The 14,148-nt window shown below is 42.0% G+C and overlaps 1 protein-coding gene across 1 annotated transcript in view; it reads right to left on the reverse strand.

Annotated features, from left to right (window-relative positions):
* peli1b (pellino E3 ubiquitin protein ligase 1b) overlaps positions 1-14,148 on the reverse strand; it is a 51,549-nt gene that overhangs the window by 5,031 nt on the left and 32,370 nt on the right. The window contains 5 exon segments of the mRNA XM_071516034.1: positions 4,318-4,506; positions 6,542-6,562; positions 6,564-6,740; positions 8,215-8,316; positions 9,633-9,762. Of these exon segments, the coding sequence (XP_071372135.1) occupies positions 4,318-4,506; positions 6,542-6,562; positions 6,564-6,740; positions 8,215-8,316; positions 9,633-9,762 (619 nt within the window).

A 14,148-nucleotide genomic window follows, 5' to 3' on the forward strand; every position in this document is an offset into this window, starting at 1 on the left:
AATCAGGAGGTTGAAGTGTAATGATCCCAGTGCACTAGATCAATTTCATCTATGTAAACATGCATGGATGCGAGTGAGAACACACACAAGCGCACACGCATGTACACACACACACACACACACTGTCTGTCTCTCTCCCTCTCTACACAGTTATAATTTAATTACACCGGAGCTAATCATTAATCAACACAAAGTGTTTTTATTAAACGCAGCAGGGCCTCAGACACTGTATTCTCCTCAACATCTATTATCCATTATCCTTCCAACATCCATTATACTTATACAGCAATCCCCACAGTAGGCTCCCTGAACCCACTCTGTGTGTGTGCGTGCGTGTGTGTGTGTGTGTGTGTGTGTGTATGTGTGTGTGTATAATTGCAATGTAAGGTATTTCTAATTATACTGGTTTCAACCTTGTGTCAATCTGCAGAAGGGCAAACTCCCCCACTAGCAAGGCCGAATCTGTCCATCTGAAAACTCATTGCTTAATATAAAAAACACTATGTCCTCTAAAAGGATACCATTTTATATTAAGAGCTCAACAGAGTTAATAACTTTAGGAATATTCAACAGTGAGTTCTTATTTCATGCCATCATTTTTGTCTCAGTAGGTGTGTCGTTTTTTTTTTAGAAATGGTGGATATCTCATTTTCAACAGATTAAGTACACCAAGGGATAAAAAAAACATTCAACTACGCAGCCCAGCTACTTATTAACACACACACACACACACACACACACACACACACACAAAGCTACTGCTAGCCCAATAGATTTTTGATTTTTTTCCTCATTTAATCAGAATGTCTTTCAGTTGTTAACCTTTGCTTACACTAGCTGGTTATCCCACTCAGCTGTATACTTTAGTGCTTTGGTTGAAAAGCAATATACTAGATGTGTTACAAATCTGAAACAGGTTTCTTTCATGTTTGTAATATTTGTAAAGATTGAACAAAAACAGATAAGCATTTCGAGGTCAGATAATTTCCAAAGAGCTTATTTTTTTAGAAGAAAATATGTGAATCTACCCAAAAGTTTTGATTGGCAAATAAATTCTAGGTTGTATCTTTAAGTCTGCGTAACAGTGGCCACTGACTGGCATGGCTAAATTGACATAAGCTGCCATAACCACAGTAACCCCAAGTCATCTCTACGTTAGCAACACCATCCCCCAAAAAGACTGAGGAGTCACCACTTCTGTGTGCATTCAGCAAACCGGTTCAACCCCATCATGCTCTATTACCGTACCTAATGAAAATAGGTGCTTCGCCATTGACGACTATCTTAATTGTCAATCGGCTGTGAAATAATGAGTGGTTTCTATAGTAGTGGTTACTGCACACACGGTTAACCCTCTGGATATTAAAGGGCAGGTGGAGATAAGAGAGTTGTTAATTTGTGCTGTGCTGGGAGACGTGAAGAGGGGGGAAGGGGGTGGGACGTCCCATAAAAAGACCTGCTAACACACTGACAATGTGCTTCTGGTTGGATGTGACTGTCGTGGGGAGGCAAGTTTGGAGAGGAGGTTAGGAGAAGAAGAGAAGAGAAAAGGAGACGAGAGGAAGAGAAGAGGAGAGGAATAGAAAAGAGAAGAGGAGCAGAGAAAAGAAAAGAGAGCAAAGGAGTAGAGGAGATGAGAAGAGAAAGAGGGGAGAGGGGAGAAGAGAAGAGGAGAAGAGAAAAAGAGAATAAAAGACAAGAAGAGAAGAAATGAGGAGAAGAGGAAAGGAGAAGAGGAGAGAAGGAAAGGAGAGAGGAGAAGAGAAGAGAAGAAAAGAGAAGAGAAGAGAAGAGAAGAGAAGAGAAGAGAAGAGAAGAGAAGAGAAGAGAAGAGAAGAGAAGAGAAACTAGAAAGGCCGCTTTGTAGTGAAAAAGGTTGCTGGTTCAAGTCCAGCTGAAACCCTGTGACATCACTCCCACAGCCCAGATCCAATCAGACAAACGCTCCAGGTGGCCACACTGGGGGCCGGGCTCTGATTGGACATGGTGGAGGGGGGGGGGGCGAATCAGTGCCACGATTGGTGGAGAGGCACTGACGTCAGTTGGAGGATCCCCTTACAAGGTCCTGTTACACATAGCTTGACACCCGGGCCGGTTGCCATGGAGACGGCATCCCCCATAACCCCCCGGTGGCTGCCGACTGAACTCCCCTGTCTGTCAGTGTGAGGGTTGGTGTGTGAGAGCGAGCAGGAGAGAGAGAGAGAGAGAGCGGGTGACACAGAAATACAGAAAGACATACAGAAAGAAGGACATACAGAAAGAAATACAGAAATACAGAAATACAGAAAGAAATACAGAAAGAAATACAGAAAGAGAAAGAAATATAGAAAGAAAAAAAGAAATACAGAAAGAAATACAGAAAGAAAAAAATACAGAAAGAAAAAGAAATACAGAAAGAGAAGGAAAGAAATACAGCAAGAGAAAGAAATACAGAAAGAAAAAAATACAGAAAGAAATACAGAAAGAAATACAGAAAGAAATACAGAAAGAAATACAGAAAGAAATACAGAAAGAGAAAGAAATACAGAAAGAAAAAAATACAGAAAGAAATACAGAAAGAAAAAAATACAGAAAGAAAAAGAAATACAGAAAGAATTACAGAAAGAAGTACAGAAAGAGAAAGAAATACAGAAAGAAAAAAACACAGAAAGAAATACAGAAAGACAGAAAGAGAAGGAAAGAAATACAGCAAGAGAAAGAAATACAGAAAGAAAAAAAGAAATACAGAAAGAAATACAGAAAGAAAAAAATACAGAAAGAAAAAGAAATACAGAAAGAATTACAGAAAGAAGTACAGAAAGAGAAAGAAATACAGAAAGAAAAAAACACAGAAAGAAAGAAATACAGAAAGACAGAAAGAGAAGGAAAGAAATACAGAAAGAGAAAGAAATACAGAAAGAAAAAAACACAGAAAGAAATACAGAAAGACAGAAAAGAAAAAATTACAGAAAGAAATACAAAAAGAAAGAAAGAAAGAAAGAAAGAAAGAAAGAAAGAAATACAGAAAGAAAGAAAAGAAAAAATTACAGAAAGAAATACAGAAAGAAAGAAATACAGAAAGAAAGAAAGAAAGAAATACAGAAAGAAAGAAAGAAAGAAATACAGAAAGAAATACAGAAAGAAAGAAAGAACGAAAGAAAGAGAAAGAAAGAAATACAGAAAGAAAGAAAGAAAGAAATACAGAAAGAAAGAAAGAAAGAAATACAGAAAGAAATACAGAAAGAAAGAAAGAACGAAAGAAAGAGAAAGAAAGAAAGGAAAGAAAGACAGAAAGAAAGAAAGAAAGAAATACAGAAAGAAAGAAAGAAAGAAATACAGAAAGAAATACAGAAAGAAAGAAAGAACGAAAGAAAGAGAAAGAAAGAAATACAGAAAGAAAGAAAGAAAGAAATACAGAAAGAAAGAAAGAAAGAAATACAGAAAGAAATACAGAAAGAAAGAAAGAACGAAAGAAAGAGAAAGAAAGAAAGGAAAGAAAGACAGAAAGAAAGAAAGCAAGCAAGCATCTGGATTCTCTAATGGTACGCTCACACCATTCTGCTTTTTTTGTACAGAAGTCACTCGCTCAGCTGCATTTTGTGCTGAGAATTTGGAAAAGCGGGTCATGCAGTGCGCACTTTGTTTCCATAATGAGCAGCTGACAGTACTGATGCCCCAACTCTCCCTTAAACTTACATGAAACTCCTGCAACACAGCCAATTTGCTCCACACTGACTCTTAATGATCAGAGTAACAACTACAACCAACTTTTCAACCTCTACTTTCTGTGTTTTCATTGTGGTTGTTGTTGTAAACTGTCAGGCCCCGCCTCTTCTTTGTTGCGATTAGTCCACTCACAAAAAAAAAAGAAAAAGCGACCCAACCTCATGTGGTCTTCTTGAAAAAGCGAAGTGAAAAACTATGAACACACACCCTAACTGTGAAAGGGAAAGCTCTTCAGTGGATGAACGTGTGTGTTACATGTTTGCGTCATTGCCAATTAATCTGTCAAATTATTTTCTCGATTAATCGATTAGTTGTTTGGTCTATAAAATGCCAGAAAATGGTGAAAAATGTGGATCAGTGTTTCCCAAAGCCCAAGGTGACGTCCTCAAATGTCTTGTTTTGTCCACAACCCAAAGATATTCAGTTTACTGTCATAGAGGAGGAAAGAAACCAGAAAATATTCACATTTAAGAAGCTGGAATCAGAGAATTTTGACGTATTTTTCTTAAAAAATTACTCAAACCGATTAATCAATTATCAAAATAGTTGGCGATTAATTTAATAGTTGACAACTAATCGATTAATCGTTGCAGCTCTATTTGCGTCTCTCACCATCTTGCCGCGCTGCTGGGCGGAGCGCGTCTCTCGCAGGGTGAAGACGTTGCCGCAGACGGAGATCTCCCTCCAGACGCCCGGCTTGGAGTCCTGGGTGAAGCCGTGGCGCGGGTGCATCACCAGCACGCCGTTGGTGGTCAGCCCGTCCATCTGGCCGTCCGACGTCTTCCACTTAGCAGCCTTCTCCTGAGGGAGAGAGGGAGGCGAGAGAGGGTCGTGATCAGGAGGAGGGGGACAAAGCATCTCATTTTGTAGCTGTGAAAAAAAATTCTCTGCTGAATTGATATATATGTCTTTACTTAACTGTTGGAAGAATCACGAATGCTTCTGATATTAAATGAACACGTAATTTGCGATAAGATGCGACCCGTTTGGTGCTAAATTGACTCACTTGGGATTAGAACCCAGGATCTCTGGCTGAGTGATTTATACTAGCTGCTTTAAAAAAAAAAAAAGAAAGATAAAGTAATGGGAGAAAAGCAGGGAAACAGGAAACTGTCCGAAAACTGTGAGCACAGCAAGTACGTCTCTCTTCCACTTTTCTTTTCCTCTTTATTTTCAACTCATTCTTTCTGTCCGTCTTCCTTGTGGTTCTTTGGCACTTTCTTCCTTTCATCCCCTCTTTCTTACAGTCTTTCTTTTTTCCTCTCTCTCTCTTTCCTACTCACACACATTAGCTTCAATTCTATACAGCAACTGCCTCATGGTAAGGAGTACACAGGGTCCAAACGAAAGCCTCAGGAAGGCAGCAGAGTGTGTGCAGTCAAGACGAGTCGCACCGCCTAAAACTCAAAACAACGCAGACGGCCTTACAGTTACGTAGATGCATCTCCGTTGAAGATCAGCTCAACGAAGAGGAACCAGAGGGAATTCCAGTGGGGTTTTTGTCTCGCTGGGGGAAATCGAGAACTGAATTTTCCCACATCGGCACTAAAGCACTGGACCCATTGCGGTTTGCTTACAGGGCCAATCGAGGGGTGAAAGACGCAACTGCCACACTGCTAAATATGGTGTTCAAGCATCTGGACGGCTCTAAGACACGTGCAAAACTGCTTTTTATTGATTTTTCATCTGCTTTTAATACGATCCAGCCCCATATTTTAGCTAATCTGCTGGTGTCCTCTACTGGATCTCCACAGGGGTGTGTCCTGTCGCCCCTGTTGTATATCCTGTACACAAATGACTGCTGTAGCCAGTAGGAAAACAGACACATTGTGAAGTTTGCTGACGATTCTGTTATTGTCAGCTTACTGGAGGAGGAAGAGACAGGCCGCGGTCCAGTTGTTGATGATTTTGTTGCTCGGTGTGATGCTGCCTTTTTACAGCTTAATGTAACCAAAACCAAGGAGATGTCCATTGATTTTAGACGAAAACCCCTGGCTCCTATACATACCACCATCAAGGGCCAGGTGGTGGAGAGTGTCGAGACATATAAGTATCTGGGAACTGTCACTGACAGCAAACTGTGCTTTGACACAAATACTGATGTCTTATGTAAGAAGGGTCAACAACGCTTGTTTTGCTTGAGGAAAATGAGGTCTTTCAATGTTGACAAGATACTAATGACCATGTTTTATAAATCTTTTATTCAGTCAGTATTGTGTTTTTCTATGATTTGTTGGTTCGGAAATCTAAGTGTGAAAAGTAAAAAGGCTCTTAGCCGGATTGTGAAGCACTGCAGCAAGGTTATAGGAGTCAGTCAGGCTGGTCTGCCCCGAATTATTCAAGAGACGAGCCCTGCAGAAAGCCCATGCCATCCTTCTTGATGTTGACCACCCACTAGACTCAGAGGTCCAGACTCCCCCCTCAGGTTCCCGTTTCAACGTACCGAGGATTAAAACAAACAGACACGAGCACTCATTTGTTCCAACAGCTATTAGCTTGTTAAATAGATAGGCACTCGCACTTTGCTGTAGTAATACTTTCCTGTAAAGCACTTTACCCTAGACTGCGATGTGTGTTTGATTATGTCTTTTGTAACTGTTTGTATTGTTCTTTGTGTTGTCTATTGCTGTGTTGCTTTTGGCCTGCGAAACAGTTGCCCTCTGGGATTATAATAAAGTCGAACTTGAACTTGGAGTTTTCAGTCGCGTGGCCGCCATGAATGCGCAAGAAGCGTGAACGCCGAGGTACATGGACCTGCCGCACACGTCAAGCCACAGTGAGAGCATGAACCGGGTAAGAGGCCACAGCGCCCAGGCAGCGGAGGTAAAGCACTCACCCCGAGGAAGATGTTCTTGGAGGGAGTCGAAGCCGGCGGCGTAGATGCGCGCGGTGTAGGGCGGCGTGCGCTGGCACATGATGCGGCAGGCAAAGCGGGAGATGGTGCTCTGGACCGACTGGGTGTCTGAGTTACTCTGGCTGCCCGCCACCGTGTCCGTCACCACAAAGTCTATGGGACTCTCTGTCGATCGACCGATCTGGTGGAGAGAGATGGAGGAGGGAAGGAGGGAGAAGAGAGAGAGAGAGAGAGAGAGAGAGAGAGAGAGAGAGAGAGAGAGAGAGAAGAGAGAGAGAGAGAGAGAGAGAGAGAGAGAGAGAGAGAGAGAGGAGAGAGAGAGAGAGAGAGAGAGAGAGAGAGAGAGACAATGTTGTGTAAATGTGTTTATACATGTTTCAGCCAAGAAATAAAGATAAAGACGAGTTCCAGCTATGAGATAATATAAGATGAAACTTAAATGTTCCCCATGGGGAAATTGGGTTGTTGCTACAGCAAACAGTAATAGGATACAGCAAAGAACAATAGAATATAAACAAGAAGGGGTTACATAAACACACGTTAATGTTTATGCATAACATATGTCAGATAGAATGAATCAAAAGTATGGATTACATCATTATTAGGATGTGCAGAACTTACTGTGACAAAGAAAAGAATGAAAGCAGAATATGTATGACATGAAAATCTACCAAAAACATGAAACGTATGTACAGAAAAATATATAACATATGTACAGAGTGTATCGAATTCATACATAAAGGCATTCCAGCTGTGCTTTATTCAGAGCCAAGGAAGTAGTTGGCGAACTTTTGTGCTTTCTCCTTTTTTTAACCTTATGTACGTAGACTACCTTGGACAGAACGTTTCAGTCTGTACACCTGCGTTGGTAACTGCTGTATGAAACCCATAATAACCTTGAAGACATTGATAATAGGTGCTTTTCTGCCCCCGACAGCTACCTGCATCACCACTGCACCCATAATCTCAGAGAAGAACGCCCTCCCAGGATGTTACCGCTATAATCAAGCAAAGAACTGGGCATCTCTGTAAATAGTTTCGAAAAAAGCTATATAAATAAAGTTTAGGATTCAAAGACGATTATAAAACAACACTAACAATATCAGACTATGAGTGAGTGCATTCGTTATTTTACAATAGAGTAAACTATTGTAAAATAACTATACTACCATATGATCATGCTCAATATATTTTCTCAAACATGTCAGGGCATTTCATCGCAACAATCCATGATGTTGATGTCTTTCAATGCCTTTTGATGCCAAAAATTAGCATGGTACATACAGGAATTGTTTTTCTATACCTAGTCAGGTTTTTATAATTATGGCTAATAATTATATTGCAAGATATTATCATAATGACTATTAATCACAGTTTTTTGTCTCTATTTGAGGAACAAAAATCATTTTAATGTACTTTTGGCATCTTATATCAACATTCCTGACCATTTTCAAGTAAAGCAGACATCTTTCAATACTGCAGACACACCAATAACCTACTGTGATTAATTATGGAAACTAAAATCACATTACACGCTCACACACTTAACTGTGCAGCCCTATTAGCCACCCCTGCTTAAAGCATAGATGGGTGAGTACGCCGCAGTGCTGAAAAAGTAATGAGGTCGTAAAACGGTGAAAGCTGAGGCCTGTTACCTGGAACATGTCTGTATTGCTGTCGTGGGTGTACTCCACCACCACCGTCTGGACTCGAGACAGAGTGTAAGAGATGCTGTGCTGGTCTTTGTTGCTTATGGCCTAGAGGGAAGGAAGGAAGGAAGGAAGGAAGGACGGAAGGAGAGAGATACAGAGAAAGAGAAGGGGAGAGGAGGGAAGAGACTTTTACTTTTGACGCCTTTAAAAATCAAACATTTCACTTAAAATCCACAAGAGGGAAAAACCCTCAACACCCTTTTAATCGAAACACCTATGACAATCTGCTCACTGATGCTTACAGAAAACAATAGAGAGAATAGAAACTCGTGTGGTCTCTATCTAGACCTAACACAGCTCTAACGTCTGAACGGTCAAGTCCAGACCACCCACAGGACAGCCAAGGACAATCACTCTTCCAGACACTTTCAATTACTGCAGCTAAAAGCCTTGCCTGTGTGTGTGTGTGTGTGTGTGTGTGTGTGTGTGTGTGTGTTCACGTGTGCGAGCGAGAGGGAGAGTGTGTGTCCGTTGAGAATCCATTAAGTACAGATGTTAAAGCGAAATGGTTCTCACACAGCACACACACTCGCGCACGCACGCACACACACACACACGCACACACACACGCCCCTTATAAAAACCTGTTCGTTTAACAGACTTTGGAGGATCTCTGCATGGCCTTATAACTGCAGATGGAAACAGACGGACATGTGCTTCCCAGGACTTTGTGAGAAAACGCTCCGTTACCTTTCACTGGACGGCTCACATTTGTTTCTCCTATAAACCGTCGGTGTGTTCCAGTTAAACGCTCAGTAAAAAACATTGTTCAAATGCCTTTTAAAACCTTGAGAGAGCCTTATACCTGCTTTGTTCTCCTTTTTCGACTTCTATTTACTCGGGGAAGGTTTGCTGAGCATGCACTTTCAGCATCCTTTTCCTGTCTTGTTGGCTTGGTGTGTGTGTTTGTGTGTCTGTGTGTGTTTCATTGTTTGCGGTACTTCAATATCATAGTACAAAAGCAAACAAATTTTCACAATAGCTGTTTGTGGAGCAGTAAAGGCTAACTGCACCACACACTGGGTGTGTTTTATCTGCTGTATCACACATCTGCAAAGAGCATGTTTTCCAGGAAAGGAGAAAAGAATACTTATTTTCTCATTGAGGCCAGTGTGTTTTTGAAATTATCCAATAGGTTTTTAACAAGGTTCAAAGAGCCAAGGGCTATGAAACTCACCTGAAACATAAATTACCATGTAAACTTTCAGTTCAAGTAAGAACTGAACTGAAGAAAATCTGAATTGCAGATATGTGGTTTTTCTGTGACTGCAGCTATGTGGTCCATGAGATGAGTAAATGATGACGTGTGAACAGTATAGTGTGTGTGTGTGTGTGTGTGTGTGTGTGTGCTGGTGTGTCACCTTGGCTGCCTGTGGGGTGCAGGCGACATGCACTGTGCTGGGTTTGACCCCATTCGACTTCGGTCTCTTACAAAGTCCAAAGCGGCTTTTACGTCTGCCTCGGTCCCCGTTGGGCAGAGAGCCATTGTACCTGCACACAGACACAGACACAGACACACACACAGATAAAGACACAGACAAAAACAAACACACAAACAAAAAACAATAGGGCATTATAGTCTGAGCAGCTGTATGATATACTGGAAAAACAGTCATTGTGGGAAATGCTTGTGGCATTTTGCTGCCCTCCCCCCATGCCAGCGAGTACACACACACACACACACACACACACACACACACACACACACACACACACACACACACACACACACACACACACACACACACACACACACACACACACACACACACACACACACACACACACACACACACACACACACACACACACACACAAATAGCAGCCTATATTTTTCATACATGCTTTTTACAAAAGCACATAATGTCCCCATCAACAACAAAGCCCTCCAAACATAAACCCCAGAATGGCTGAGAAAATAAACACACAGAGAGACTCATTTAGCCTGATACATGGCTGAGGAAAGGAGAATAAACAGAGGCTTTCCCTCAGGCAGAATGGAGTCTCTGTGACTCCCAACAACACCATGACTGTGCTGTTTGTCTGTGTGTGTGTGTGTGTGTGTGTGTGTGTGCCTTGCTTCATATCTTAAAGTAAGAAAACATTCAACATCCCCATTTACATGCCTGTAGGGTGAATGGTGTGTGTTTGTACGTGTGTGTTCAGTCAGCAGTAGCCAAAACCAGACAGAGGGTCTGAGAAGTGGCTTAAATCTGATCCGGCTTCTCTGTGATTCAGCATCTATTCCGCTTAGATTCCAGCCAGCAAGAAGTAGCAAGGAACAAAAAAAGAAAGGAAATGAAAGGTATGAAAAAGAAAGCACAACCGAGTAAGGTACACAGGGGTCTTGCTGCAGAAAAAACACACCCAAAAGCTCTGAAGAATATCGAGATATATCGTGATCAATAAACATTTCTCGACATAGCGGTAGGTAATTCTTACAGGAGCCAAGACAAGTAACACAGGTAAAAGGAATGGATAGGTACATGAGGTTATAGTAATGAAAATCATGGAAGTCACACTCTTGTTTATGCTGCATTAATCCTGGAGCGTCTAGGTAGAGGCAGGCTTGTAGCTGGAGGGCCGCCGGTTCGAATCCCTTAATCGTCTGGGGAAACTTTTTGCACTTTTGCTCCAGTAGAGCAGCTCTGCAGCCAGTGATAAAAGACTGTGGTTATACTGGGCAGCTCTCAGGTGTGAATGTGTGCAGCTGTATGAATGTTAAGCACTGCATTGCTGAAAAAGAGCATGAGCGCTCAGTCAAATTTTCCCCCGAAGTTAAAAGGTTTTATCCTTTATTCCACGCACGTTTCAGATAAGCCTTCACCAGTGTGGAGTGATGAGCCTGGTAGCAAAACCACGGCTATAAACTTACTAACCCCAACCACATGCATAAACATCCCTCAGCTACTTTAACATTGTTGTGACACACAGAAGCCGCAACAGTTGTGGAACCTTTACACTGCACTGTTATAACTATATTGAACCGTTATAAAGGCACTGTGAGAACTAGCACAGGCAAACACAGCTCAGACACAGTTTTCAGCCAATATTTTTCAGTGTTCATTTGCTAGATTTGCTGAATATCTGATTTAAATGTATCAGGTGTTGTTTTAACTATTAACTATTAAGAAATTTGATATTTGGGTGTCAAGTCCTTTAAAAAAGATTCCCAGATTTTGACATAAAACGCTTTACTGACAGAAAGAAAAACAGATAAAATTTCCATGACCTCTCCAAAATCTTCTGAACATGCATACATTTCCAAAACTTTCCCAAGTAAAACAACTTCAGCTTCAACTTCCAGACCATTTCAGAAGTTTTCCATAACTCTAGGGAAACCAGTGATAAAACTATATACTAGAAAATCCAGCAAGTGTTTAAGAGTTTTTTATACAAGGGCTACAAATGGCTGTGCACTGTCTGAAAAGTTTTCAAAGTAGGAAACATACATAAGAATAAAAAACAGGAGAAAAGAAAAACATCACTGCCAATAAAGATCAGTGACCAGAATGGTTGGCATTGCAACCAGTAAAGCACAACTAGCCGTGCTTTCTGGGAAATTAGTGCCACAGATGGAGCGTGTCTTAGACCAATCAGATTCTTTGGATGTATTAAGTCCAGTAAAGACAGCGCAGGCAGGCTGTAAGGACGCCCAGCCTGCAGCTAAGTGTTTGTCTTTGATTGGTAAGAGAGCATATCCGTGGGGATCAAACAACGCTGGGAGGGTTTATAAGTAACCATGGTGAGAGAACAGAGCCACGGCAACGTTTGGGGAAGAGTAACCATGGCAAGAGCGTAACCATGGTGAGGTTTAGCCTGTATCCATGGAGAGAGGGCAGGGTAGTCTGCTGGAGAAAGCTCAAAGTGTTGCTGGCAGTGAAATCCCAGCTTCCCATGGGTAGCAGTAATGTGTGTTACTATGCATGTGTGTGTGTGTGTGTGTGTGCATGTGTGTATAAACATATTCTCCAAACAATTGTGGCAGCAAGGCCAAGAGTTAGGAACAAGTTTGTGTGTGTGTGTGTGTGTGTGTGTGTGTACATATACGTTCTCCATACAGCGGTGCAGTGAGGCCCAGAGTGAAGAAAGTTAGTCTGTATGGAAACAAATATTCTCCATGTACTAGTGCAGCAAGGTCCAGAATTAGCAGCAAGTTAGTTTGTGTGTGTGTGTGTGTGTGTGTGTGTGTGTGTGTGTGTGTGTGTATTCCCCATGCAGTAGTAAACTAAAGCCCAGTGTGCAGCAACAAGCTAGCACTTATACAGTAAGCCTATAAAATCATGAACAGGCAGGCTGTCTGGGTAATTGCTGGCTGTAGTCACTAGTGTTGCTACCAGTCTCTCTTTACATGTGTTTGCATTACAAAGTTATTACGCTAACAGCAAAACACTGCCCAAATATGTAAATGTCAAAACGGCTAACATAACAAAAACACAAAACAGATGTTGTCGTTTGGTTCACGGCCAATATAAAAATATGTGCTTTGGATGGGAACGGGTGCGGACCCCACCGGCGTGTTCCTCTCGCTAAGCTCCGCCTCCTAGCCTATATAACGTCTTATTATTGCACAATATTGACATGACTTCACTGCTTCTGCAACACAGCTGCACTGTTGTAAAGTTGTGGACATCGCCCTTGGGGTTCACGCCGAATATATGGATTTACAACACACACACACGCATAAAATTAATATGTGTGAACTTGCATGCGTTCACACACACACACGGATATACACACAGACGGAAACACACACAGAGGTGGATTTGGAGGAACTGGGGTGTATCCAGTGGCGTCCGGTCTGCAGCGGGCCCATGTGAAGCAGGGCTGTTTAAAAAGCCACAGTGATGTTCCACAGGCCTGTAAACAGACCGTCTCCGTCTCTGGAGACGCTGCTGCATTCCTCCGGATTAGGCCATTAGCATCGCTGGGCTACAAACATGCTAATGTTGGAACGGGGTGAGGGAGGAGGTCAGACAACGCTGTGCTATGCGCTGATGGGGTTCCCCATTAGTAATGGTGTGTGTGCATGTGTGTGTGTGTGTGTTTGTCAGTCCTGGGTCACACAGTAGTCACAAATAATTCTTAGCACTTGTTTTATCCAGCTTGGAGTACCAGATGGGTGGGGTTTACCACATCTGGGAAATTAAGACGGCACTAATATAAGTTATCAATCATAAAAAACTACACTAAATTGACTTTCAAATAATTTGTTGTGGTTGTCTAAATTTTCTGGTCATCATTTTTTCCATTATTGTTCACCCATCTGTCACCAAAGCAGGCTAAAACAAACAAAGTATTTGCAAATATTATGTGACCTAGGACTGGATGGTATTATGGTATTATGAAGGTATCATGATCTACTGGGATATACCGGGATAGAGGAAAGACAATGTGTATAGATTATCGCATGCTGACAACGATGCTGACAACAAGTTTCCCTGACAAGAGCGAGGAAAACTGGTGTCATCTCCAGTCCATGACACAGCAAGCGGGAGGGATCACAGATTGGGTCAGGGAAACCTTGACAGGACACATGGTGGATGAGAGGCACACGGCTTCGTCATACATCAAACCTGTGACCCGGTTACGGTCCGGGCTCTTTAACCGCAAGGCCCAACCTGCCAATAACCGTTGAGTTGTTTACTTCCAAAAAGCCATGACTCAACCTCATAATCTACCGACCTTGAGGAGAGGCAGGATGCTGGCAGTGCTGCATGCTCCGCAGACCGTATGATTGATCAGTACAGTCATGTTGCAACTAGTCAACATGATCACATCGGACGCTTTATTGAACACACCTGTGGCTTTGTTTTCCAGTTATTTTCAATGGTTTGATCGCAGCAGGCCCATGTCTCTAACTACGCACTCTTGTGT

This window comes from Centroberyx affinis, unplaced genomic scaffold, assembly GCF_046629955.1.
Source record: "Centroberyx affinis isolate AG114_WGS23_722 - 3 ecotype Tasmania unplaced genomic scaffold, CSIRO-AGI_Caff_v1 ptg000391l_1, whole genome shotgun sequence".
NCBI classification, from domain to species: Eukaryota; Metazoa; Chordata; class Actinopteri; order Beryciformes; family Berycidae; genus Centroberyx; species Centroberyx affinis.